The sequence below is a fragment of the Bos grunniens genome, chromosome 5, assembly GCF_055505025.1.
Source record: "Bos grunniens cultivar Pamir isolate PY7600 chromosome 5, Bosgru_T2T1.0, whole genome shotgun sequence".
Classification (NCBI taxonomy): Eukaryota; Metazoa; Chordata; class Mammalia; order Artiodactyla; family Bovidae; genus Bos; species Bos grunniens.
The window spans coordinates 59,569,776-59,596,940 of record NC_141169.1 but is presented as its reverse complement, the minus strand read 5'-3'; the positions used below and the strand labels follow the sequence as shown (position 1 = coordinate 59,596,940).

General features: G+C 37.0%; 1 protein-coding gene across 1 annotated transcript; it reads right to left on the bottom strand.

The window, feature by feature from the left end:
* Positions 1-2,092: 2,092 nt before the first annotated feature.
* Positions 2,093-3,043, bottom strand: LOC147372155 (olfactory receptor 6C3-like). The gene has a single exon (XM_086403613.1). The coding sequence runs from the start codon at positions 3,035-3,037 to the stop codon at positions 2,093-2,095; it is 945 nt and encodes a 314-aa protein (XP_086259739.1). The 5' UTR covers positions 3,038-3,043.
* Between the last annotated feature and the right edge of the window lie 24,122 nt (positions 3,044-27,165).

The window sequence follows — 27,165 nt, the reverse complement described above, 5'->3', positions numbered from 1 at the left end:
AAAAATGTCTTCAAGAGAAAATCAATAACAGTTACCTCAAAAAGTTGTTTAAGAAAAACTTTGATGAACCTAGACAGTGTATTAAAAAGCAGAAACATCACTTTGCCAACAATGATCCATATAGTCAGAGCTATGGGTTTTCAGTAATCATGTAGGGATGTGAGAGTTGGACAATAAAGAAGGCTGAGCACACAAGAATTGATGCTTTTAGACTATGCTGCTAGAGAATATTCTGGAGAGTCCTTTGGACTGCGAGATCAAACCAGTCAGTCCTACAGGAAATCAACTCTGAATATTCATTGGAAGGACTGATGCTGAAGCTGAAGAGCCAATATTTTGGCCAGCTTGTGTGAAGAGCACATTCACTGGAAAAGACCCTGATGCTGGGAAAAATTGAGGCCAGGATGGGAAGGGCACAACAGAGGATGAGATGGTTGGATGGCATTACTAGATCATGAACATGAGTTTGAGCAAACTCAGGGAGCTAGTGAAGGATAGGGGAGCCTCGTGTACTGCAGTCCATGAGAGAACAAAGAGTTGGATATGAATGGGAGTGGCTGAAAATGAAATAAAGTTGTTCACAAGACTCAATGACCCAATATGAAGAAAATAATTAGAATAGGCCTGGAATATAGTAATTGCTGAAAAAATATTAACTCTACCCTTCTCTTTCTTCTTTCTCCTCATTATTATAAAAGTATTATAATAGTATAAAGAGTTCAAATATACTTCAGTTTCTAAACTTTAAAAATATTTAAGTAGATAGTTATACTTTATTCCAACCCTCTAGTGAGTGTCATTGTTTGATTTCATGAAAATTTCAAATAGAATAAAAATTTCCTAATGATATCATTAAAGGAGTATGTCAAGGTTGTATATTGCCACCCTGATTATTTAACTTATATGCAGAGTACATCATGAGAAACGTTGGACTGGAGGAAACACAAGCTGGAATCAAGATTGCCGGGAGAAATATAAAAAACCTCAGATATGCAGATGACGCCACCCTTATGGCAGAAAGTAAAGAGGAGCTAAAAAGCCTCTTGATGAAAGTGAAAGTGGAGAATGAAAAAGTTGGCTTAAAGCTCAACATTCAGAAAACGAAGATCATGGCATCTGGTCCCATCACTTCATGGGAAATAGATGGGGAAACAGTGGAAACACTGTCTGACTCTTTTTGGGGGGGCTCCAAAATCACTGCAGATGGTGACTGCAGCCATGAAATTAAAAGACAATTACTCCTTGGAAGGAAAGTTATGACCAACCTAGATAGCATATTCAAAAGCAGAGACATTACTTTGCCAAAAAAGGTCCGTCTAGTCAAGGCTATGGTTTTTCCTCTGGTCATGTATGGATGTGAGAGTTGGACTGTGAAGAAGGCTGAGCACCAAAGAATTGATGCTTTTGAACTGTGGTGTTGGAAAAGACTCTTGAGAGTCCCTTGGACTGCAAGGAGATCCAACCAGTCCATTCTGAAGGAGATCAGCCCTGGGATTTCTTTGAAAGGAATGATGTTAAACTGAAACTCCAGTACTTTGGCCACCTCATGAGAAGAGTTGACTCATTGGAAAAGACTCTGATTCTGGGAGGGATTGGGGGCAAGAGGAGAAGGGAACCACACAGGATGAGATGGCTGGATGGCATCACTGACTCGATGGACGTGAGTCTGGGTGAACTCCGGGAGCTGGTGATGGACAGGGAGGCCTGGCGTGCTGCGATTCATGGGGTCGCAAAGAGTCGTCACAACTAAGCGACTCAACTGAACTGAACTGAATGATATCATTTCTATTACGTGGTAAAATGAAAATTTCAGAAATCCACATCAATTCTGACATTCTTTTCATCAAAGTAAATGGCCTATAAAATTGTAACAACAACCTGTGTTCTTTACTTCATCCAAATATATTTGAATAGAAAATTTATAGAAAGTTCTGAAGCAATATTCAACTGTATCAGTTAATTAGGTTCAGTGTGGGGAATTTTTTAACATTGGAACAGATGAAAAGGACTCATACAACTGTACTGAAAGAGTTTGGGCAGATTATGAATAATAGAAAGCATTGACAAGAACTTTACTCTTTTAATGATGTAATCACTTGCATTTACTGGAGAAAAAGATAACCTTTTGGATGGTCTCCTTGAAGGCTTGTTTCACTTGCTGGTTCCTCAGTGAATATATAAATGGATTCATCATAGGAGGAACAGAAGCATTCAGAATAGATGCTCCTTTGTTCAAGGATGCCTTTTCCTTTGCTGATGGGTTGGTATACATGAATATACAGCTTCCATAAGAGATGGAAATGACAATGATGTGAGAGGAGCATGTAGAAAATGCCTTTTTTCTCTGACTGGCAGAAGGCAGTCTCAGAATTGTCTTGATGATGAACATGTAGGATAGAATTATTAATGCCAAAGTAAAAAGCAGAATCTCTATTGCAGAGTAAAAACCAATCACTTCAAGGAGCCATGTGTCTGAGCAGGATAGTTTCAATAGGGGGAAATAGTCACAAGCAAAGTGATCAATGATATTAGAACCACAGTAATCTAACTGGAGAAAAAGAATAACAGGTGGGAAGATGTTTAAGAACCCTGCCAGCCAAGCACAAAAGACAAGCAATACACAGACTCTGTTGTTCATGATGGTTGTGTAATGCAGGGGTTTGCAGATAGCTACATAGCGATCATAGGACATGGCAGTTATGAGATAAAATTCAGTGATACCCAAGAAAATGAAGAAAAACAGCTGAGCTGTACAATCATTGTATGAAATCGTTTTGTTCCTGGTGATAATTGTGCCCAGAAATCTAGGAATACAGACAGTTGTAAAGGAGATTTCTAATATAGAGAATTTCCTGAGGAAAAAATACATAGGTGTCTGTAGATGGGAGTCCACCAAGGTGAGAATGATGATGGTCAAATTTCCAGTGACACTTAATATATATGTGATGATTAAAAAGAGAAAAATCACAATCTGAAGCTCTGGGTCATCTGATAGCCCCAGAAGAATGAATTCTGTGGGTCTTGTGTGGTTTTTCATTGTTGATCCTTTCCTCCCATTCAAAATGAAAATGGATGTGTTTTCTATAAGAAATAAAAAATCAAAATACATTTGAGGATAGAATACAAAGCTTTTAAAGTATCCTTCATGACGATAATGAATGAAATTTAAAATTCACCTACAGCACTCTCTCCAATTTCTATTCAACTTTTCATTCTAGTGAGGAATATTATCTGAAGTTCAAAATCATTATTTCTTCTTCAAAAATACATTATCATATACTATGGATAAAATAAAATTCTTATGATAACACAAATAGGGTTATTTTTTCTAATAATTTTTAATTTGTTCAAGGTATTTTTAAAAATATTTAGCTTCCTTTGTAAAAACAACAGAAATATTTAAATTGATTCTCCTCCTTTCCTCATTATTATATAAACCAGTATAGTTTGCAGATAAGCTAAATAGAGTTTGAATGCATACAGACTTTATGTATGCCTACTTCCACATTTTATATTTTGTATAACTGAGGCCCACTTTGTTTAGGTGAGTTTCACTAGTTTAAATGACTAGTGAACGTAGGAAACTATAGGAAATTCCTTTTTTTAAAATTTTTATTCATTTATTTATTTTTTATAATTCATTTTATTTTTTTGACCATTTATCATTTCTTTATTATTATTAGAGATGTGAATACCAGACAATCTAACCTGCCTCCTGAGAAACCTATATGCAGGTCAAGAAACAGCAGTTAGGACTGGTCAAACAGAACAATGGACTGTTTCAAAACTGGGAAAGGAGTACTTCAAGGCTGTATATTATCACCTTGCATGTTTGCGTGTGTGTGTTAGTTGCTCAGTCGTTTCTGACTTTTTACAACCCCATGGACTGTACCCACAGTCCATTTGGATCACAACAAACTGTGGAAAATTCTTAAAGAGATGGGAATACCAGACCACCTGACCTGCTTCCTGAGAAATCTGTATGCAGGTCAAGAAGCAACAATTAGAACTGTACATGGAACAAAAGAATGGTTCTAAATCGGGGAAGGAGTACCACAAGGCTGCCTATTGTCACCCTGCTTACTTAACTTATATGCAGAGTACATCATGCAAAATGCTGGGCTGGATGAAGCAAAAGCTGGAATCAAGATTGTGGGTAGAAATACCAATAACCTCAGATATGCAGATGACACCACGCTTATGGCAGAAAGCGAAGAAGAACTAAAGAGCTTCTTGACGAAAGTGAAAGAGGAGGAGAGTGAAAAAGTTGGCTGAAAGCACACGATTCAGAAAACTAAGATCATGGCTACCAGTCCTTTCACTCCATGGCAAATAGATGGGGAAACAGTGGAAACAGTGACAGACTGTATTGGGGGGGGGGGGCTCTAAAATCACTGCAGATGGTGACTGTAGTCATGAAATTAAAAGACACTTGCTTCTTGGAAGAAAAGCTATGACCAACCTCGAGAGCATTTTAAAAAGCAGAGACATTATTTTGCCAACCAAAGTCCATCTAGTCAAAGCTTTGGTTTTTCTAGTAATCATGTGTGGATGTGAGAGTTGGACTATAAAGAAAGCTGAGTGCCGAAAAATTAATGCTTTTGAACTGTGGTGTTGAAGAATACTCCTGAGAGCCCCTTGGGCTACAAGAAGATCAAACCAGTCAATCCTAAATGAAATCAGTTCTGAATATTCATTGGAAGAGCTGACTCACTGGAAAAAAAACCCTGATGCTGGGGAAGATTGAGGGCTGAGGTGAAGGGGACAAAAGAAGATGAGACACCTTCACGGCATCATAGATTCAGTGGACGTGAGTTTGAGCAAACTCCAGGAAATAGTGAGGGACAGGGAAGACTGGCGTGCTGCAGTTCATGGGGTTGGAAAGAGTCAGACACAACTAACCACCTGAGCAACAATAACACAGCATAGTAATATCTCACTTTAGAATATAGGTATTTACCCATGGGAGTATTTTGGTGGCACTCTCTCCTAATTTACTTTCATAAAGGTTTGGTTGATGCAATGCCTTATTTTTTTCCTTTTCTGATAAAAATCCAAAGCACAAGAAAGTGTAACTTCTGTTACCAAATTAAATAATTGCTCATACTCAGTTTAGTTCATACAATGCACACTTATTTTCTTTTGTTTTACAAGTTTGCATTAGCAAATGAATAAGTAGATAGACAAAACCTTTACTGGGAAGCAGATATTCCTTTAAATAAGGAATGTTATTTTTATAGTTTTATTTCTATAAACGAAAACCATTTAACTTAGGATAAATTAATGAACAACTCACTATGCTGCTTCTTTAGGACTCCATGAATAGCATTCTTGTTAGTAAACCACCATTTACTCTTCAATAAAAAAAAATTCCTAAATTCACAAACTCATATACAAATACTACTCTAAAACACACGAATGAGATGTAATAATATGCATTAACCTAAATAATAACAAATTGTACTTGCTTCCTGGTTTTTCTTGATGATTTAGTCTCAAATTTTATGGTCTTATCACTTCAATAATTATATAATTTCAGAGTTGGTGAGCTGAGTTAGCAATTTATTTGGTTTCAATTGTACTCTCAAAACAAAAATGGTGACTTCACTGTGTTATTGCTCTCAAGGATTATATTCTCACAGTGGTTTGACTGGTAATATTTGACCCACAGTATCCTTCATTCCTGATATTGCAAAATTGGGGCGCATTTCATTATACTGTGACTCATAATTGATTCTTGTCTCTTATCCAAGCTCTGTGTACAAACTAAGTTGCACTTGGGTGGACTAGTTAAATATTTCTTACACCTTTTCACATAATAAAAGCACTACTTATTAAAACATTTTCTTTATATTAATGCATAGACTTTAAATGACTATTTTGTAATTCTCTGATTATTTATCCATGCAATTTAAGTAATATTTTCCTTAGGCTTCAGAGATTGTTATATTTTCCTATAAATGCTGCTTTTAGAAAAAGAGATTTAGAAATTTCTTCTCCATGTATGTCATACACAGGGAATTGGATTTACCTTGTCTTTCCTGTTTTCTCAGGGTAATTTGTTAAGTAAACAGAGGGCTGATGAGGCATTATTAAAAGACACAGGTGAATCAGTTTTATGAGGATTATTAAGAAAGTGCTTATGCTTCCTAGTAGCTCAGTGGTAAAGCATCCACTTGCCAATGCTAGAGACGCGGCTGTGATCCCTGAAGTGGGAAGATTCCTCAAGCCACAGAGCAACTAAGACAGTTTGCCACAAAATCTGAGCCTATGCCCTAGAGCTCAGGAACCGCAATTACCGAGTCAACATGCTGCAACTATTGAAGCCCTTACCACCTACAGCCTGTGCTCCACATGAAGAGAAGCCACCGCAATGAGAAGCTCATACACCATAAGTAGAGAGTAGCCCCCAACTGTCTCAACTAGAGAAAGCCAGTGCAGCCAAAAATAAATAAGTAAAATTATTTTAAAAAAGAAAGTGTCAAAAACCAAAATGACTGAGCTAAATGAGGTAACTTCATAAACAACATATCATATTGAGTGTGCAAAAATTTGATTTAGATTTAGAAATTGACAAACTCAACAAATCAGCCCCTCAACTTCACCTCTGAGAGGCAGTTGTTAAACATTTACTATTCTCTGATTCAGAACATCTGTCTGTCATGTGGTGGATACTCAATAAATATTTATGAGTGAATAAATATTTGAAATAATTTTAGTGTACAATCAATCTCCAGTACTCAATAAAATCTTAAAAACTGTTAAAGAATTTAAGAAACAAAATATGAAAAGAATCACTATTCGATAAAAAAAATGTTAGTTGCTCAGTCGTGTCTGACTCTTTGAAACCCCATGGACTCTAACCCACCAGGCTCCTCTGTCCATGGAATTCTCCAGGCAAGAATCCTGGAGTGGGTTGCCAGTCCCTTCAGATACAAAGGCAAAGTCTCTTACCGGGGCAGATTTCAAGAACCTGTGCACAATTGGGTCCCATGATGTGGTCCAGACAGGCTCCAGCACACCACTGCTGGGAGTGAACCAGTTCATCTACAAAGTGGACAAAGATCCCTACTTTCATGGGGTGAGGGATGGGAGAGAATGGAGACAATATGCATGAATGTAATAATAGTAAGTGTTTTGAAAAGGAAGAGAAAACTGAAATGCCTTGAAAGTGGGGAGCTAGTATAATTTAAATAGTGTCAGTGGGGTAGATTTTATTGAGGTGATATTTGGTCAGAGATCTGAAGGAGGGATGGGTGCTAACCATGTGATTATCTGAGAGAGTGAGACTTTCCAGTTTAAGAAACATTTAGGGTAAATACTATAAGGTCCTAGAAGGAAAATCATGTTAATTGCAAAAAATGATTTGGGTTGTTTATTTTGTTTTCTCATTTCTGATATTTTTCAATTTTCGTTGAACTAATTTCCTGGATAGAATCTCCAGCAGAGTATTGAATGAATCAGTTACAGTGGTCCTTCACATCTTATAACCGAGTTTACCAAGACTACAGCTACTATTTAAAACATTAAAAATGACATTTGCTATAAACTTTAAATTATGAATATTTTCAAGTATACACTAGTATAGAGAACTGGAGAAATAGTTTCAAGTACAGATCAAGCAGATTCAATAAATATGAAGGCTATTTTATATTGCTTTATCTGTTTTTTGAAAAGCTTTGAAATAGTTTGCTGTATTTTAAACTAGAACTTATATAGCAAACTTTTCTTACCTGTATATTTTCAGTATGAATTCCTAATATGTGTATCTTAATCCTGATGCAGTTTCCAAGCTAGCTAAATTAGCAAAATGTCTTTGGTATCATTTATCACCTTGCACACACTTGCACATGTTCATGCTCACTTGCTCAGTTGTGTCTGATTCTTTGTGACCCCACGGACTCTAGCCCACCAGGCTCCTCTGTTTATGGGATGTCCCAGGCAAAAACACAGGAGGAGGTTGCTATTTCCTCCTCTAGGAGATCTTCTTGACCCAGGGACTAAACCCATATCTCCTGAGTCTTCTGCATTAGCAGGAGGATTCTTTGCCACTGAGCCACTGAGAACATTCTCCTAGATACCCAATTGTCTCAAAACATCATTTTTTGTTGACTTGTTCAAATTGGAGCCAAACAAGGAGCATGTAGCATATCTAGTTGTGATGATCTAGTCAGGTTACTTATGCTATTGAAATAATGTTCTATTCTATTTTACTAAGAGACTTTAAAAAATCATGAATGCTCACTTCATTTTACCATCGCATATATGATTTTAATTTCAACTTTTGTTTTTCATTTTTATTCTTTTGATGAGGCAAATTCCACAAGTAAATTCTCTAAAGATAAATTATCTTTGGGATAAGGCCAAATGTAACATGAAATACTAGTTTTGATCATTTCTTTTAGTACATTATCTCCTTATTTATGAGTCAAATGCTGGTGACTTTCTCACTTAATCTTTTTATATCAAAAACAATATAAATGTCCAAAAATGAGTTAGAAATGTTTGTCTCATCTTTTCTTCTATAAATATTTTATAAGATATACTCATTCACCTTAACAATAAATAAATAAATAAAAGACATTTGCTGTTAAATTTGAAAATCTTATATCTTTTATTGAATTTTCAAATTTTAGTCAAATTAACTTATATTAAATAAGAAATAATATACTAGCCAATGTTTATGGAAAAACTGTTGTTCATGTGTCACAGTTGGCCCACCACCTATTTGTGTTAAAAGTTTAATTGGGCACACCTGAGCCCTTTCATTCACATATGGTTTATAGCTGTATTTGTATGACAGAGGGGGAGAACTGAGTAATTTCATCAGTTCCCCAAAAGAGGGACAATAATATATTACATTATTAATATAGTGCCATTTAGGCACAAATGGTGTTGACTTCTGATACTGATAATTAAAGTGTTTTCACTGATTGAAAACTTTATAATAACCACTAAAGAGTTTGTGTAGAGTTAGAGAGCCACATTATTTGATATCAGCATAAACTCCTTTATATCTTTTATAATAAAATTTAGAGTTCTTTTAATTCCTGGAACTATAACTTGTCAGTTTATGGTATATTTTTATTCAGGTATCAAGAACCCACATCATCAATCAATTCTAAACTTCAGTATTTTCAAATATTTCCAATTAACTGTAGAAATTATTAATTCAACAAGAAGGTAGGAGATAGTAGCTTCATGACCCTTTCCAAACTGGAAAACTCTTTAGTAATGTTTAAAGTTGTTTTCTTTGTTTTTCAGCAATTATGGATCTAAACTTTCAACTGAGTACAGTGTATGATATCATGAATAATTTGGCTCAATGAATTACAATTACAGTCTTTCTAGAAAAAAGGTTGGAAAATGTAAGATGAGTTTGGGTAACATTCAGTATTATTTAAAATTTTGTCTTCATGGAAAAGCAAAAAAAAAAAAAACAAAACAAAACAGTGCCAGAGTTGCATGATCTTGGATAATCATCTTCTAAATTCTAATCCTTATAATGCTTAAAGCAGAGTGAACATACAAATTTTTAACAAAAGAAAATTTCAAATTTATATACAGTAAAATTTTGCCAATGTCAGCATCTTTATCCCTATTCATTAAGATTGTCATTTAATTAGGTAATTGAATGCTTTATATTTGTATGATATTAACTCAAAAGAACCACTAATATAAGAAAGTTGTAAAAACTGTCAACTATTGATTAATTAAAAAAACAGCTTAATTTCAAGCATTAAATTAATATAAAACTGATTATAGCAAATGTAGTCATATATGGTTTCCAATAATATTTAATTCTTCAGGTTTTTATTAGAAATTGTTATGTGTTACTTAAAGTGTTCCCCAAAAGAGGGACAATTTCACAGTTTTCTTGAAAGTATATATTCATAATTGTTCTCAAATTGGTAAATTACATGGCAGAGAAGATTTTAAGTTGGGTAATAAAAGATTTTTGATTTCTCGAGAAACTATAATTCCATTAATTTTGCTGTTTTTCACGTAATTCCAAAGTAGGCCATTGTAGGGAGAGAATAATATATGTAATACTCTAATAAGATGGTCAGATTATGCTCATGGTCTTGTATAGTAAATTAAAAATAGTGTTTAGCATGATTTACTGTTTCCTGAATTTCTAGAAAGAAATCTCTCTTGTGCATTCTTGCTCTGCCTCTTTATGTCTGAATTCAATTTCCCAAAAAAATATTGTGGAAGAAATGGAATTTTAAAAGTTTCAAAGAAGGAAATGGAAGTTTCATAGTTACAGAGTGGAACACATGTGTGCAGCTGCACAGTCATGCCAGGTCTTTGTGACACCATGGGCTGTAGCCCATCAGGATCCTCTGTTCATAGAATGTTCCAGGCAAGAATACTGGAGTGTGCTTCCATCTCCTACTCCAAAGTGTCTTCCCCACCCAGGGATCAAACCTGTTTCTCTTGAGTCTCCTGCATTGGCAGGTGGACTCTTTACCCCTGGCACCAACCAGGAAGCACAGAATGAAAAGCTGAGTCCAAAGGAAGGTAAGTGAATGAGAGAAGGATGGGAATTCGAATAGAAAAAAAAATGTATACAATATGCTTGCAAAGCTGCTGTCAATGAAATTATGAGTAATGAAAAATAACTCTGGAGACAATATGAAAATCAATAGATTTTGAAAAGTTCTGAGTTTTATTTAATTGCATTTCATTATGCCTCTAATTTATGAAATATAACTTTTATTTTTTCATTTCTTTGAGAAAAGTACATTCTTCCTTGCCATGTCCATGAAGGCTCTCTTGACTTGCTGATTCCTAGGATATAGATGAATGGGTTTAGCATGGGGGCAATTGAGATATTTTGCGTAGCTACTCCCATGCTCAAAGACCACTGTCCTTCCCTGATGGATTCATGTACATGAAAATGCAGCTGGCATAAGAGATAGAGATGACAATCATGTGGGAAGAACATGTGGAGAGGCCTTTGACCTATCAGTGGTAGAAGGGATCGTGAAAATTGTTCTAATGACATATGTATCAGTTCAGTTCAGTTCAGTTGCTCAGTCGTGTCTGGCTCTTTGCAACCTCATGAACCACTCCAGGCCTCCCTGTCCATCACCAACTCCCGGAGTTCACCCAAACCCATGTCCATCAAGTCGGTGATGCCATCCAACCATCTCATCCTCTGTTGTCCCCTTTTCCTCCTGCCCTCAATCTTTCCCAGCATCAGGGTCTGTTCAAATGAGTCAGCTCTTCATATCAGGTCACCAAAGTATTGGAGTTTCAGCCTCAGCATCAGTCCTTTCAATGAATACCTAGGACTGATCTCCTTTAGGATGGACTGGTTGAATCTCCTTGCAGTCCAAGGGACTCTCAAGAGTCTTCTGCAACACCAGTTGAAAAGCATCAATTCTTCTGTGCTCAGCTTTCTTTTTTTTTTTTTTTATTTTAGAAATGTTTTGGCAATTTAAAAAAAAACAAAGCTTGCTGGTGTTTACATTGGAACTACACTGTACATCAGTTTGAAGAGAATATTATAAATACTCCTCATAATCCATGAATGAAGTATATCTCACCATTTATTTAAATTTTCTTTGATTTTTCAAATCAAATTTTACAGCATGTAATATACAAATTTTGCACATATTTTGTAAGATTTTTCCCCAAATGTTTCATGTGTTTTTTTTTTTTTAATAAACTTCTGTTTGATTTTGTCCTGCTATTCTGTCATTTCTTACAGAGATCCTCAGCTAAGAACTCAGAAGGGTAAAGGGAAGTAAGCCTCTATGTCACCCTAAGTCAGCTTCAATAATTGCCATAGTGAGCAGTCTTTTTTTTTTTTTTTTTTGGATGAAATGTCCTATAGCTATCAATTAGGTCTAACTGGTCTATTGTATCGTTTAAAGTTTGTGTTTCCTTGTTAATTTTCTGTTTAGTTGATCTATCCATAGGTGTGAGTGGGGAATTAAAGTCTCCCACTATTATTGTGTTATTGTTAATTTCTCCTTTCATACTTGTTAGCATTTGTCTTACATACTGCGGTGCTCCCATGTTGGGTGCATATATATTTATAATTGTTATATCTTCTTCTTGGATTAATCCTTTGATCATTATGTAGTGACCTTCTTTGTCTCTTTTCACAGCCTTTGTTTTAAAGTCTAATTTATCTGATACGAGTATTGTGACTCCTGCTTACTTTTGGTCCCTATTTGCATGGAAAATCTTTTTCCAGCCCTTCACTTTCAGTCTGTATGTGTCCCCTGTTTTGAGGTGGGTCTCTTGTAGACAACATATGTAGGGGTATTGTTTTTGTATCCATTCAGCCAATCTTTGTCTTTTGGTTGGGGCATTCAACCCATTTACGTTTAAGGTAATTACTGATAAGTATGATCCCGTTGCCATTTACTTTATTGTTTTGGGTTCGAGTTTATACACCATTTTTGTGTTTCCTGTCTAGAGAATATCCTTTAGTATTTGTTGGAGAGCTGGTTTGGTGGTGCAGAATTCTCTCAACTTTTGTTTGTCTGAAAAGCTTTTGATTTCTCCTTCATACTTGAATGAGATCCTTGCTGGGTACAATAATCTGGGCTGTAGGTTATTTTCTTTCATCATTTTAAGTATGTCTTGCCATTCCCTCCTGGCTTGAAGAGTTTCTATTGAAAGATCAGCTGTTATCCTTATGGGAATTCCCTTGTGTGTTATTTATTGTTTTTCCCTTGCTGCTTTTAATATTTGTTCTTTGTGTTTGATCTTTGTTAATTTGATTAATATGTGTCTTGGGGTGTTTCTCCTTGGGTTTATCCTGTTTGGGACTCTCTGGGTTTCTTGGACTTGGGTGATTATTTCCTTCCCCATTTTAGGGAAGTTTTCAACTATTATCTCCTCAAGTATTTTCTCATGGTCTTTCTTTTTGTCTTCTTCTTCTGGAACCCCTATAATTCGAATGTTGTAGCGTTTAATATTGTCCTGGAGGTCTCTGAGATTGTCCTCATTTCTTTTAATTCGTTTTTCTTTTATCCTCTCTGATTCATTTATTTCTACCATTCTATCTTCTAATTCACTAATCCTATCTTCTGCCTCTGTTATTCTACTATTTGTTGCCTCCAGAGTGTTTTTAATTTCATTTATTGCATTATTCATTATATATTGACTCTTTTTTATTTCTTCTAGGTCTTTGTTAAACCTTTCTTGCATCTTCTCAATCCTTGTCTCCAGGCTATTTATCTGTGATTCCATTTTAATTTCAAGATTTTGGATCAATTTCACTATCATTATTTGGAATTCTTTATCAGGTAGATTCCCTATCTCTTCCTCTTTTGTTTGGTTTGGTGGGCATTTATCCTGTTCCTTTATCTGCTGGGTATTCCTCTGTCTCTTCATCTTGTTTAAATTGCTGAGTTTGGGGTGTCCTTTCTGTATTCTGGCAGTTTGTGGAGTTCTCTTTATTGTGGTGTTTCCTCGCTGTGTGTGGGTTTGTACAGGTGGCTTGTCAAGGTTTCCTGGTTAGGGAAGCTTGTGTCGGTGTTCTGGTGGGTGGAGCTGTATTTCTTCTCTTTGTTCAGTCGCGCTGTGGGGAGGGAGGGAGGGATGCTGCAAACAAATAACACTGGCGTGCGCTCACAGTGCCTCAGCCACACTGGGTCTGCCCCCGCTCACGGCGCGTGTAGCTTCCCTGCCCACACTGCTCAGGCTCTAAGTTGTTCCGCCAGGAACAATCCTAGGCTGGCCCTGGGTTGCATGCACCTCCCAGGTCCAAGCCGCTCAGGTTCAGGCACTCAGGTAGTCCTCAGAGGCGCAGACTCAGTTGGGCCTGCGTTTTGTGCTCTTCCCAGGTCCGAGCAGCTCAAGTGATGAGGTGTTTGGCGAGCGCCAATGCTGCGACTTATCGCCTCCCTGCCACTTGGTTATCTGTGTGTAAAACCGGCGCACCTTCTCAGGCAGATGTTGACCGTCCAGACCCCCAATAAGTTTTAGTTAGCAAAGAAGCCAGTTTTATAGATAATGTCTCTCTGGGGCTGCGATTGCCCCCTTCTGGCTCTGGCTGCCTGTCACCAGAGGGGGAAGGTCTGCAGCCGGCTATCTCTGTTTAGTCCTTTGTTCCGTGCGCGGGCTGGCGGTGTCTTAGGTTAGGGCTGGCTTTTCGCATGGTAGATATCCCACAGTCTGGTTTGCTAGCCCAAATTATTTTGCTCAGATAGTGCTCAGGATATTCAGGCCAGATTCTTACTCTCAGCGATGCAGCCCGCGCCGCGCCTCCCTGCCCAGCCCCCGCTTGCTAATGGCGGATGCAGGCGTCTGCGCTGCTTCTCCACTGGGGGAGTTACCGTAGGGCTCGCAATCTGCGAGTTTTAATTGTTTATTTATTTTTTCTCCCTGTTATGTTGCCCTCTGTGCTTCCAAAGCTCGGCACGGATTCGGCAGTGAGAAGGTTTCCTGGTGTTTGGAAACTTCTCTCTTTTTAAGACTCCCTTCCCGGGATGGAACTCCGTCTCTCCCTCTTTTGTCTCTTTTATTGTCTTTAATATTTTTTCCTACCTCCTTTCGAAGAGTTGGGTTGCTTTTCTGGGTGCCTGATGTCCTCTGCCGTCATTCAGAAGTTGTTTTGTGGAATTTACTCGACGTTTAAATGCTCTTTTGATGAATTTGTGGGGGAGAAAGTGTTTTCCCCATCCTACTCCTCTGCCATCTTGGCGCCTCCCCTGTGCTCAGCTTTCTTTATAGTCCAACTCTCACATCCATACATGACCACTGGAAAAACCATAGCCTTGACTAGACAGTCCTTTGTTGGCAAAGTAATGTCTCTGCTTTTTAATATGCTGTCTAGATTGGTCATAACTTTCCTTCCAAGGAGTAATTTTCTGGAAGGAAACTTACTGATGGATTTTAATTTCATGGCTGCACTCACCATTTGCAGTGATTTTGGAATCATGGCTGCAATCATCAACTGCAGTGATTTTGGAGTCATGGCTGCAGTCACCATCTGCAGTGATTTTGGAGTCAAGAAAAATAAAGTCAGCCAGTGTTTCCACTGTTTCCCCATCTATTTGCCATGAACTGATGGGACCAGATGTCATGATGTTACTTTTCTGAGTGTTGAGCTGTAATCCAACTTTTTCACTCTCCTCTTTCACTTTCATCAAGAGGATCATTAACTCTTCTTCACTTTCTGCTATAAGGGTGATGTCCTCTGCATATCTGAGGATATTGATATTTCTACCGGCAATCTTGATTCCAGCTTGTGTTTCTTCCAGTCCAGCGTTTCTCATGATGTACTCTGCATATAAGTTAAATAAACAGGGTGAAAATATACAGCCTTGACGAACTCCTTTTCCTATTTGGAAGCAGTCTGTTGTTCCATGTCCAGTTCTAACTGTTGCTTCCTGACCTGTATACAAATTTCTCAAGAGGCAGATCAGGTGGTCTGGTATTCCCATCTCTTTCAGAATTTTCCACAGTTTATTGTGATCCACACAGTCAAAGGCTTTGGCATAGTCAAGAAAGCAGAAATAGATGTTTTTCTGGAACTCTCTTGCTTTTTTGATGATCCAGCAGATGTTGGCAATTTGATCTCTGGTTCCTCTGCCTTTTCAAAACCAGCTTGAACATCAGGAAGTTCACGGTTCACATATTGCGAAGCCTGGCTTGGAGAATTTTGAGCATTACTTTACTAGCGTGTGAGATGAGTGCAATTGTGTTGTAGTTTGAACATTCTTTGACATTGCCTTTCTTTGGGATTGGAATGAAAACTGACCTTTTCCAGTCCTGTGGCCACTGCTGAGTTTTCCAAATTTGCTGGCATACTGAGTGTAGCACTTTCACAGCATCATCTTTCAGGATTTGGAATAGCTCAACTGGAATTCCATCACCTCCACTAGCTTTATTCGTAGTGATGCTTTCTAAGGCTCACTTGACTTCACATTCCAGGATGTCTGGCTCTAGGTCAGTGATCACACCATCGTGATTATCTGGGTCATGAAGATCTTTTTTGTACAGTTCTTCTGTGTATTCTTGCCATCTCTTCTTAATATCTTCTGTTTCTGTTACATCCATACCATTTCTGTCCTTCATCGAGCCCATCTTTGCATGAAATGTTCCTTTGGTATCTCTGATTTTCCTGAAGAGATCCCTAGTCTTTCCCATTCTGTTGTTTTCCTTTATTTATTGCACTGATCGCTGAAGAAGGCTTTCTTATCTCTTCTTGCTTTTCTTTGGAACTCTGCATTCAGATGTTTATATTTTTCCTTTTCTCCTTTGCTTTTTGCTTCTCTTCTTTTCACAGCTATTTGTAAGGCCTCCCCAGACAGCCATTTTGCTTTGTTGCATTTATTTTCCATGGGGATGGTCTTGATCCCTGTCTCCTGTACAGTGTCACGAACCTCATTCCATAGTTCATCAGGCACTCTATCTATCAGATCTAGGCCCTTAAATCTATTTCTCACTTCCACTGTATAATCATAAGGGATTTGGTTTAGGTCATACCTGAATGGTCTAGTGGTTTTCCCTACTTTCTTCAGTTTCAGTCTGAATTTGGCAATAAGGAGTTCATGGCCTGAGCCACAGTCAGCTTCTGGTCTTGTTTTTGCTGACTGTATAGAGCTTCTCCATCTTTGGCTGCAAAGAATATAATCAATCTGATTTCGGTGTTGACCATCTGGTGATGTCCATGTATAGCGTCTTCTCTTGTGTTGTTGGAAGAGGGCGTTTGCTATGACCAGTGCATTTTCTTGGCAAAACTCTATTAGTCTTTGCCCTGCCTATTCCATATTCCAAGGCCAAATTTGCCTGTTACTCCAGGTGTTTCTTGACTTCCTACTTTTGCATTCCAGTCCCCATAAAGTCATCAGTGAAATGCAAATTAAAATGAGACAAAGCACTATGTGTTCTAAGTCACTTCAGTTATGTCCACTCTTTGCAAGCATGGACTGTTGCCCGCCAGGTTCCTCTGTCCATGATTTTCCAGGCAAAAATACTGGAGTGGTTTGCCATTTCTTTTTCCAGAGGATCTTCTCGACCTAGAAATTGAACCCATGTGTCCTGCTTGGCAGGTGGATTCTTTACCACTGAGCCATCTAGGAAACACTTTCAAGTTATGATATCCTCTAACAAATACATCACAGAAAAATGTATTTATACGATTATTTCTTTAAAAATGCAATTATTTGAATAAATTGGACAAAGCCAAGAATTGGTTTAATGTAGTCACTGAATAATACAACTTATTGTGTGAAAATTACCTAACATCTCCTGCTCGATTTAGAATGAGTGCTAGAAAATAAAGCAGGACTCAAATGTTTTAAGGTACAATGCAAAGAAAATAATCAAAAGAAAATAACATTGGCATGAATATAGAGAATGTTTTAGAATTGTATTCATGTTAATGATATTGATCACAATGAATTAAATTTTTCATCTTTTCCCTTTAATACACTTTGCACCTAAATATATTTATAAGAAGGAAAAAGGAGAAAAAGAGACAGATAAATGAACCACACAGTGATAACAGAGTTTGTCCTCCTATGCCTTTCTGATGATCCTGACCTTCAGATTGTGATTTTCCTTTTTTTATTTATCACATATGTATTGTTACTGGAAACCTATTATCACCCTAACCTGAGTGGACTCCCATCTCCAGAGACCAGTGTATTTCTTCCTCCTAAACTTCTCTTTCTTAGAAATCTCCTTTACTACTGTGTGTATCCCCAGATTTATGGGGGCAATCATTACTAGGGACAAGACTATTTCTTACAATTGTGCAGCCTAACTATTTTTCTCTATTTTCATGGGGGTGACTGAATTTCACATTCTAACCTCCATGTCCTATGACCACTACGTTGCCATCTGCAAGTCCATGCATTACACAACCACTGTGAGCAGGAAATTCTGCAGCGGGCTTGTGCTCTGTGCTTGGTTGGGCAGGTTTCTGACCATCTTCCAATGCCTTATGCTTTTCCTCCATCTGGATTACTGTGCTTCCAATAGAAGCATAGTAATAACTTTTTGATCACTTTTTGTGTGACTGTTTTCCCCTTTTACAATTGTCTTGTTCACATTGATCATTTTGTGTGTGACTGTTTCCCCCTTCTGCAATTGTCTTGTTCAGATACATGACTTCTAGAGGTAATGGGATTTTTACTTTGTTTTTGTTAGTTTGCTATTCACCTTGGCATTAGTGATTTTGTCCTGCTGCTGCTGCTGCTGCTGCTGTGTCACTTCAGTCGTGTCCAACTCTGTGTGACCCCAGAGACGGCAGCCCACCAGTCTCCCCCGTCCCTGGGATTCTCCAGACAAGAACAGAGGAGTGGGTTGCCATTTCCTTCTCCAATGCACGAAAGTGAAAAGTAAAAGTGAAGTTGTTCAGTTGTGTCCAACTCGTAGCGACCCCATGGACTGCAGCCTATGAGGCTCCTCCGTCCATGGGATTTTCCAGGCAAGAGTACTATTAGGGTCCAATTCCTTTCAATTTATTACAGGAGAATTAATGCTGTTGTTCATAATTCCTTTACCAAATCTAGAAAAAAGAAACTTCGGTGCTCAAGCAGATAAACAGCCCACCCAGGCAAAGGACTATTTTAAAAAGAGGCGCCAGGTCTATAAAGACACAAGATATCCTCCTGAAGTCTGTGTGCAAGTTGAAGCTCTGTTACTTGTAGAAGTATAAATGCTACCACATTATTAGGACTTTAGAGAATTTCATCTGCTAGTCAGAGAAAAAAGGCCTTCTCTACTTGTTCCTTTCACGTGATTGTCATTTCCATCTCCTATGGAAGCTGTATATTCATGTATGCTAATCCCTCAGCCAAAGAAAAGGCATCGTTGACAAATGGAGTAGCTATTCTCAATACCTCTGTGGCCCCCATGCTGAACCCCTTCATCTACACCCTAAGAAACCAGCAAGTGAAACAAGCCTTCAAAGACATGGTCTATAAAGCAATGTTTCCTGCCAATAAGTGAGATTTTGGTAAAAAATGAAGGCCACTTTAAATAGAAATTAGATTAAGTCCTGAAATTCCTAAATATCTGTATAGCTATGCTTGCTGTTTATAGTCTTTTAACAGGCCACATAATAGTTAATATAATAATTTCCCAAGGTTTCTTTCACTTCAATGCCCAAGTTTCTCCACTGCATTGTTATTGGCATTTAAAATTATAGAAAATGTTATTTCTTATGCAGAATTTTCTGGAAATGAAACATTTCTTTAAGATATAGCACAATGTGAATAGTTTTAATTCTGTTAATCAGTTCCTGAAAGGATCCTATAATGCTGCATCGTACTTCAAATGTAGAGTTTCAAAATGAGTGTGTAATTTCCAGTGTATTTTCAGGCTGAACATTGACAATTTCCAATGGTTTAAGAATTTATATATTAACAATGATAAGGCACTAAAGAGATAAAAGTCCAAAGAGATAAAATGTACTTTAAATGTAGAGCTTTTTATTTTGTAAAGTTCAGTAGCTATTTTCAAGGTAAATGTTTACCATATTATGTGCTAGTCATAGAATTCATATATTCTCTATCACTTTTGAAAAATATTTATATTCAAATAATTCAGAGTAAATGCAATAAAACTAAATCACTACCACTTTCCTGAACTTAGTGATCATATTTATGACAATTGTTTTTCATTCCTGGTGAAGTGTTCACAAACCTCCAATTTTTAGGGTCTACTTTTCGAAATTAATTTTATTTGATTGGGTTATTTTCTCTTTCTTCATGTCCCTTGTAAATTGGTTGTTATCTACACATTTGACAAAACAGTCAGTTCTCCCTGAGGATGGATTTGTTTACGGGAAACCATAATCATTCGGTCCGTCTAGAGTTTCTGGGAGCCTCTCAGATCTTTTCTAAGGATGTGTCTCCTCAGATTTGTGTTTGGAGATTCCTCGGTAAACTGAGTGAAGGTGGGAAACATTTCTACTTTGATTCCATTGTGTCCCTGTTTTTGTATAGTATCTAAAGATAGCAGGTCTGCAAAAAATATTTGTGGAATGAATAATAGTGATTCAGTCAATAGATTATTTTTGTCACTTCTAATATGAGATTAAAAGGAATCTGAATTATAAAATCTTGTAAAATTCCTAGATTTTATGCTTTCTTTAATTCCTGGGACCCAGTTTAATAATTGGATAAAAAAGGACACTTGGATAATAGATCCTTCTCAACAACCTGTCCCAGAACACGTGTATACCTGTGGCGGATTCGTGTTGATATATGGCAAAACCAATACAACATTGTAAAGTTAAAAAATAAAATAAAATAAAATAATCTAAGAAGATTCTTGGAAAAGACTGACAATTTTAATGAACATTTTTTCAAAGTTTTTCATGTTGCTTTATGGGAATTCACTTAGCACTATCTTCTAGATCATTCTTATTTTATTGTTCTCAATTTCATGTTTTGAATAATTCATTTTATACTTAATAGATTTGGGAGCTACTTTATGGAGACATTTTATTATATAAGAAAGTAAGTTGAAAAAAAAAAAGAAAGGAAGTTGTAATGTTTACATATGAGATTCATTCATCTTAGTATTTTAGCCAGCTAGCAAAACAATGCTTTTCAGAGAAATACTGACTTAGGAAATTCAGGAAACCACTTCCATAACTTTTGCACATTTAGATATCTTCACATAGATACTATGCAAAATATTGCATATGCCTCTGGCCTATTTCTCATGTTTTTCTATCCCTATGGACATTGTCTGGCAAGTTTTCTGTTTCAGTAGTGGTACAAATGTTGATAACATGTTTATAATCCTCAGTGTATTTTCCTCTTCGCCCTGGTTGGTACATTTGATTCACTGGAGTATTTCCAATGAGCCTTGGGCATATGTAGTGGATAAAGCAACATTTGTCTCATGCAGGTTAAATTCCACATTGAAATCATGTCCATAAAGGACCACATTAACTCCATATATGCTTTCCTTCACTATTTTCGCTCTCATGGTTAAATGGAAAATGCATTCAAATATTTTCTATAGTAACTATATAAATAAAATAATTTCAAATGTATTGAGAAAGAATAACTCTCAGAAGTGCTGCATTGCTTAAACGAAAACTGAAACAGTTTCCAATATATTATTTGTAATTTCAACTGGGTGATGTGATGCATTGTATGACAAGGAGAGGTAAGATTGTGGAGTAAAAGGCAATGAATCTTTTCTAAGCACTGATTTATTAGTTTTTAGCTCAGCTTTTTATCAGGTTCAAATGAATAATTGGAGTTGCCATTTCTTTCTGATGTATGTCAAGGATTATGAAAAATGAGCATGTTTATATTTCCTGATTGTCATAGGAATATATTTTTTCATTAGTTTTCAGAAAATTATTCTCTGAGTTTGGTCTTCCTTACTAAATAAAGGTTTGCAAAGTAACACAAGCTTCTGTTTCAGACAAAAAGAGTTTAGAATTCTAATTTGACCATTAACTAGCTGTATGATTTTGTTCATATTATTTAACCTCTTAGTGTCAGTTTCTCCAAACTTAACATAGTGTTATTATAGTAAGTAAATGAGATAAGTACATCAACTGCAGCATTGTCCCTTAAATGAGGTTCTTCATAAATAGTTACTATTGTTTTATAGTGACACCATCTTTCTCAAATGTGATAACTGATTTTATTTTTAGGAATAATGAAGAGAACAATATTTATGTGAGTAAAAGCTTTAAAAATTGTATATAATTTAATTTTACTTGTAAATTAAATAAGCCCTCACAATAACTCAGTGAAGCATTGTCCAAATTTTCACAGTGGGGGAAGGGAGTAAGCACAGAATCCAAACCAAAAATTCAGGGAGGGTTATATTTTTAACAAATTTTCCTTGGAATGCAAGCCCCAATAATCTCACACATTATAAATTAACTCCTGATCAGTTCAGTTGCTCAATCATGTCCGATTCTTTGGGACCCCATGGACTACAGCATGCTACGCTTCCTGTCCATCACCAATTCACGGAGCTTGCTCAACCTAATGTCCATTGAGTTGGTGATGTCATCCAACAATTTCATTCTGTTTTCCCCTTCTCTTCCTATCTTCAATCTTTCAAAGCATCAGGATTCTTCCCAGTGAGTCAGTTATTCATATGAGGTGGCCAAAGTACTGGAGCTTCAGCTTCAGTATCAGTCCTTCCAATGAATATTCAGGACTGATTTCATTTAGGATGGACTGGTTGGATCTCCTTGCAGTCCAAGATACTCAACAGTCTTCCCCACATCACGGTTCAAAAGCATCAATTCTTCGGTGCTCAGCTTTCTTTATAGTCCAATTCTCACATTTGTATATAACTATGAAAAACCATAGCTTTGACTAGACAGACCTTTGTTGGGAAAACAATGTCTCTGCTTTTTAATATGCCATCTAGGATGGTCATAGCTTTTCTTCCAAGGAGTAAGCATCTTTTAATTTCATGGTTGCAGTCACCATCTGCAGTGATTTCTGAGCCCCCCAAAATAAAGTCTGTCACTGTTTGCATTGTTTCCCCATCTATTTGCCATGAAGTGATGGGACTGGATGCCTTGATCTTTGCTCTTTTGAGTGTTGAGTTTTAAGCCAGCTTTTTCACTCTCCTCTTTCACTTTCATAAAGAAGCTTGTTAGTTCTTCTTTGCTTTCTGCCATAAGGGTGGTGTCATCTGCATATCTGAGGTTATTGATATTTCTCCTGGCAATCCTGATTCCAGTTTGTGCTTCATCCAGCCCAGCATTTTGGATGATGCAATCTGCATATAAATTAAATAAGCAGTGATAGTGTACAGCCTTGATGTACTCCTTTTCCTGTTTGGAACCAGTCTGTTTTTCCATGTCTGGTTCTAACTGTTGCTACTTGAACTGCATGCATTTCTCAGGGGGCAGGTAAGGTGGTCTGGTATTCCCATCTCTTGAAGAATTTTCCACACTTTATTGTGATCTACACAGTCAAAAGCTTTGGCATAGTCAATAAAGCAGAAGTAGATGTTTTTCTGGGACTCTCTTGCTTTTTCAATGATCCAGCGGATGTTGGCAATTTGATCTCTGGTTCCTCTGCCTTCTCTAAATCCACCTTGAACATCTGGAAATTCATGGTTCATGTACTGTTGAAGCCTAACTTGGAGGATTTTGTGCGTTACTTTGCTAGCACGTGAGATGAGGGCAATTGTGTGGTAGTTTGAGCATTCTTTGGCATTGCCTTTCTTTGGGATTTAATGAAAACTGACCATTTCCAGTCCTTCCACTGCTGAGTTTTCCAAATTTGCTGGCATATTGAGTGCAGCACTTTCACAGTGTCATCTTTTAGAATTTGAAAGTGTTCAACTGGAATTCCATCACCTCCACTAGCTTTGTTCATAGTGATGTTTCCTGAGGCTAACCTGACTTCAGACTCCAGGATATCTGGCTGTAGGTGAGTGATCACACCATCGTAGTTATCTGGGTCATTAAGATTTTTTTTTGTATAGTTCTTTTGTGTATTCTTGCCAGCTCTTCTTAATATCTTCTGCTTCTGTTAGATCCATACCATTTCTGTCCTTTATTGTGACCATCTTTGCATGAAATGTTCCTTTGGTATCTCTAATTTTCTTGAAGATAGCTCTAGTCTTTCCCATTCTATTGTTTTCCTCAACTTATTGGATTTATCACTGAGGAAGGTTTTCTTATCTCTCCCTGCCATTCTTTGAAACTCTGCATTCAAATGGGTATATCTTTCCTTATCTCCTTTGCCTTTTGCTTCTCTTCTTTTCTCAGCTATTTGTATGCCTCCTCAGACAACCATTTTGCCTTTTGCATTTCTTTTTCTTGGAGATAGTCTTGATCACTGCCTCCTGTAGAATATCATGAACCTCCATCCATAGTTCTTCAGTCATTCTGTCTATCAAATCTAATCCTTTGAATCTATATGTCACTTCTGTTGTATAATTGTAAGGAAGTTGATTTAGATTGTAACTGAATGGTCTAGTGATATCCCCCACTTTCTTCAATTTAAGTCTGAATTTGGCAATAAGGAGTTCATGACCTGAGCCACAGTCAGCTCCCAGTCTTATTTTTGTGGACTCTATAGAGCTTCTCCATCTTTGGCTGCAAAGAGTATAATCAATCTGATTTTAGTAGTGACCATCTGGTGATGTCCATGTGTAGAAACTTCTCTTGTCTTGTTGAAAGAGGGTGTTTGCTATGACCCTTGCGTTCTTTTGGCAAAACTCTGTTATCCTTTTCCTGCTTCATTTTGTACTCCAAGTCTAAACTCGCCTGTTAGTTTAGGTATCTCTTGACTTCCTACTTTTCCATTCCAATCCCCTATGATGAAAAGGACATCTTTTGGGGGTATTCGTTCTAGAAGGCCTTGTAGGTCTTCACAGAACTATTCAACTTTAGATTCTTCTGTTTTAGTGATTGGGGCATAGGCTTGGATTACTGTGATATTGAATAGTTTCTCTGGAAAAGAACAGAGATCATTCTGTTGTTTTTGAGATTTCACCCAAGTACTCCATTTTAGAATCCTTTGTTGACTATAAGGGCTACTTCATTTTTTCTAAGGGATTCTTTCCCACTATAGTAGATACAATGGTCATCTGAATTAAATTTGCCCATTCCAATACATTTTAGTTCACTGATTCCTAAAATGATACTCATTCTTGCCATCTCCTGTTTGAACACTTCTAATTTACCTTGATTCAAGGACCTAATATTCCAGGTTCCTATGCAATATTGTTCTTTACAGCATCAGACTTTACTTCCATCACCAGTCACATCCACAATTGGGTGTTGTTTTCGCTTTGGCTCCTCTCATTCTTTCTGGAGTTATTTCTCCACTGATCTCCAGTAGCATATTGGGCCCCTACTGACCTGGTGAGTTCCTTTTAGTGGCCTATCTTTTTGCCTTTTCATACTGTTCATGGGGTTCTCAAGGCAAGAGTTCTGAAGTGGTTTGCCATTCCCTTCTCCAGTGGACAACATTTTGTCAGAATTCTCCAACGTGACCAGTCCATCTTGGGTGGCCCTACTCGACATGGTTCATAGTTTCTTTGAGTTAGACAAGGCTGTGGTCCATGTGATCACTTTGATTAATTTTCTGTGATTGTGGTTATCATTCTGTCTGCTCTCTGACAGATAAGGGTAAGGATAATTCCTGATGCCATTTTATCATAAGTATTTATATTGCTTTTTAAGCTAAATTTTATCTTCAAGTGTATATATAGTTTTCAAACTGAAACAATCAGGAGAGAAATAAAAACAGCTCTGATTAATAATCTGAAAATAATCTTAATTTATTCTTCTCAGTTTCTGTTTTTTTTTTTTTTTTTTTTCCTTCATGCAATTGTGATGAAGGTCTTCCACAATATTTGATGTCATGGTAAACACAGTCAGGAGAGGAATTAATCATTAAAAAAAAAATAGAGCTGTTATAAAACCAAACTATTTTCCAACATATCAAGTGAAGTGAAGTGAAGTGAAAGTCCCTCAGTCCTGTCCAACTCTTTGCGACCCCATGGATTGTAGCCCACCAGGCTCCTCTGTCCATGGAATTCTCCAAGCAAGAATATTGACGTGGATTGCCATTTCCTTCTCCAGGGGATCTTCTAGACCCAAGGATTGATCCCAGATCTCCCGCATTGCGGGCAGATTTCTTACCATCTGAGCCACCAGGATCTGTTCTCTTCTATGACACAATAGCCTAGTTTATAAACCTAACACCAAAAAAAATGATTAACCAGTGAAAGCACAGGAGAGATAATTGGAAAACTGCACAGTAAATCTGAAGCTGTAAGTTGCCTTGAGGATATATGTATTCACAGCATTACTTGTGATTTCCTAGAAATCTTAATGTTAAGAAGAGAAAATACAATACACATAGAGAATGCTGGAAGCTAATTTATGTTTACAATTATATTGTGGAATTTAGGGAGTGTCCCACCCACTTCTCACAATTTGCATAAAATAAGGAAAATAATCTGTTTTTAATAGATACATCAATACTGTTGCTTCTTTTAAATTGGAGAATTTGGGGAATGCTAGTGCTCTTTTTGCAAGAAATCATCCTTACAATCTACTAAAGAATGACAGAGGTGTCCTGAAAACCATTTCCGTTATCTTGCTCGAAGCAATGTCAAGCTTTTGCCTTTTTTGTTTTCCTTTTTATTGGATATAGTTGTTTTACAATATTATGTTATAAGTGGTATCAATTATGCATAAACTAGATAACTAATGAAGCATACTATATAGCACAAAGAACTCTACGCAACAATAGCATGTGGTTTTCTCAATGGCTCAGTGGGTAAAGAATCTGCCTGCAATGCAGGAGACACAGATTCAATCCCTGGGTCAGGAAGATTGCCTGGAGGAGGAAATGGCAACCCACTCCTGTATTTCTTTCCTGAAAAAATTTCATGGACAGAGGAGCCTGGCAGGCTACAGTCCAAAGGACCACAAAGAGTTGGATGCAACTGAGATGAGCAATAGTGAGCAATGATCAATAGTGTGTATGGGCCAATCTCAATTATCCCTGCTTCCTCCAGCAAGCAATAGTTTATTGAATATGTTAATTTTCACTTTAAATGAACCACAAGCCTGATTCAACAATGAAATATCTAAGACATTAGAATTTAAAAAGAAAGGGACAGAAAAGAATATGAAGCTTGTTATCCTAAATTCTAAGGGAATAGCAGGGAAAATGTGGAAAAGTCTTAAGGAAGGAAAGTTTAAAATGATGTCTTATAGACTTGGATATATTCTTCATTGCTTTACCAAAAACATCCCAGGAATGGCTGACACTTCACATTCCAGAAATGGTTTACTGATCTGAATTATAGGCAGCTGTTAATTACAGACAATTGTTGTTAATTGAGAACAAGGACTTTTACATTTGCCTTAGAAAGTATCTATAAAATACTTGAGTTGCCATGAATTTGTTTACAAAAAACATAAAGCCTGTTGTTTTTGTAAGTGCTCTTAACATTGTTTTCCTCTGGTCCTTGAGGATTAGCAAAAGAATATATTCATTTTCTCCTAAACATCACATGATTTCCCAGTAGAATTGGCCACTGTTCATCTCAGTTGGAATTTTCCCTGAATTGACAGTAGCTATATTTTTCCTATACAGGAAAGTGAGTGAAAAGAGGGCTCATGCTTATAAGACAGATAAACACTGAGAACTTTCACAATATTATGATGCAGACTAGACAGTATATTAAAAAAAAAAGAGAGAGACATTGCTTAGC

Coding starts and splice junctions, on each gene's coding strand:
- LOC147372155 (XM_086403613.1), bottom strand. CDS start 3,037: ATGAAAAACCACACAAGACCCACAGAATTCATTCTTCTGGGGCTATCA.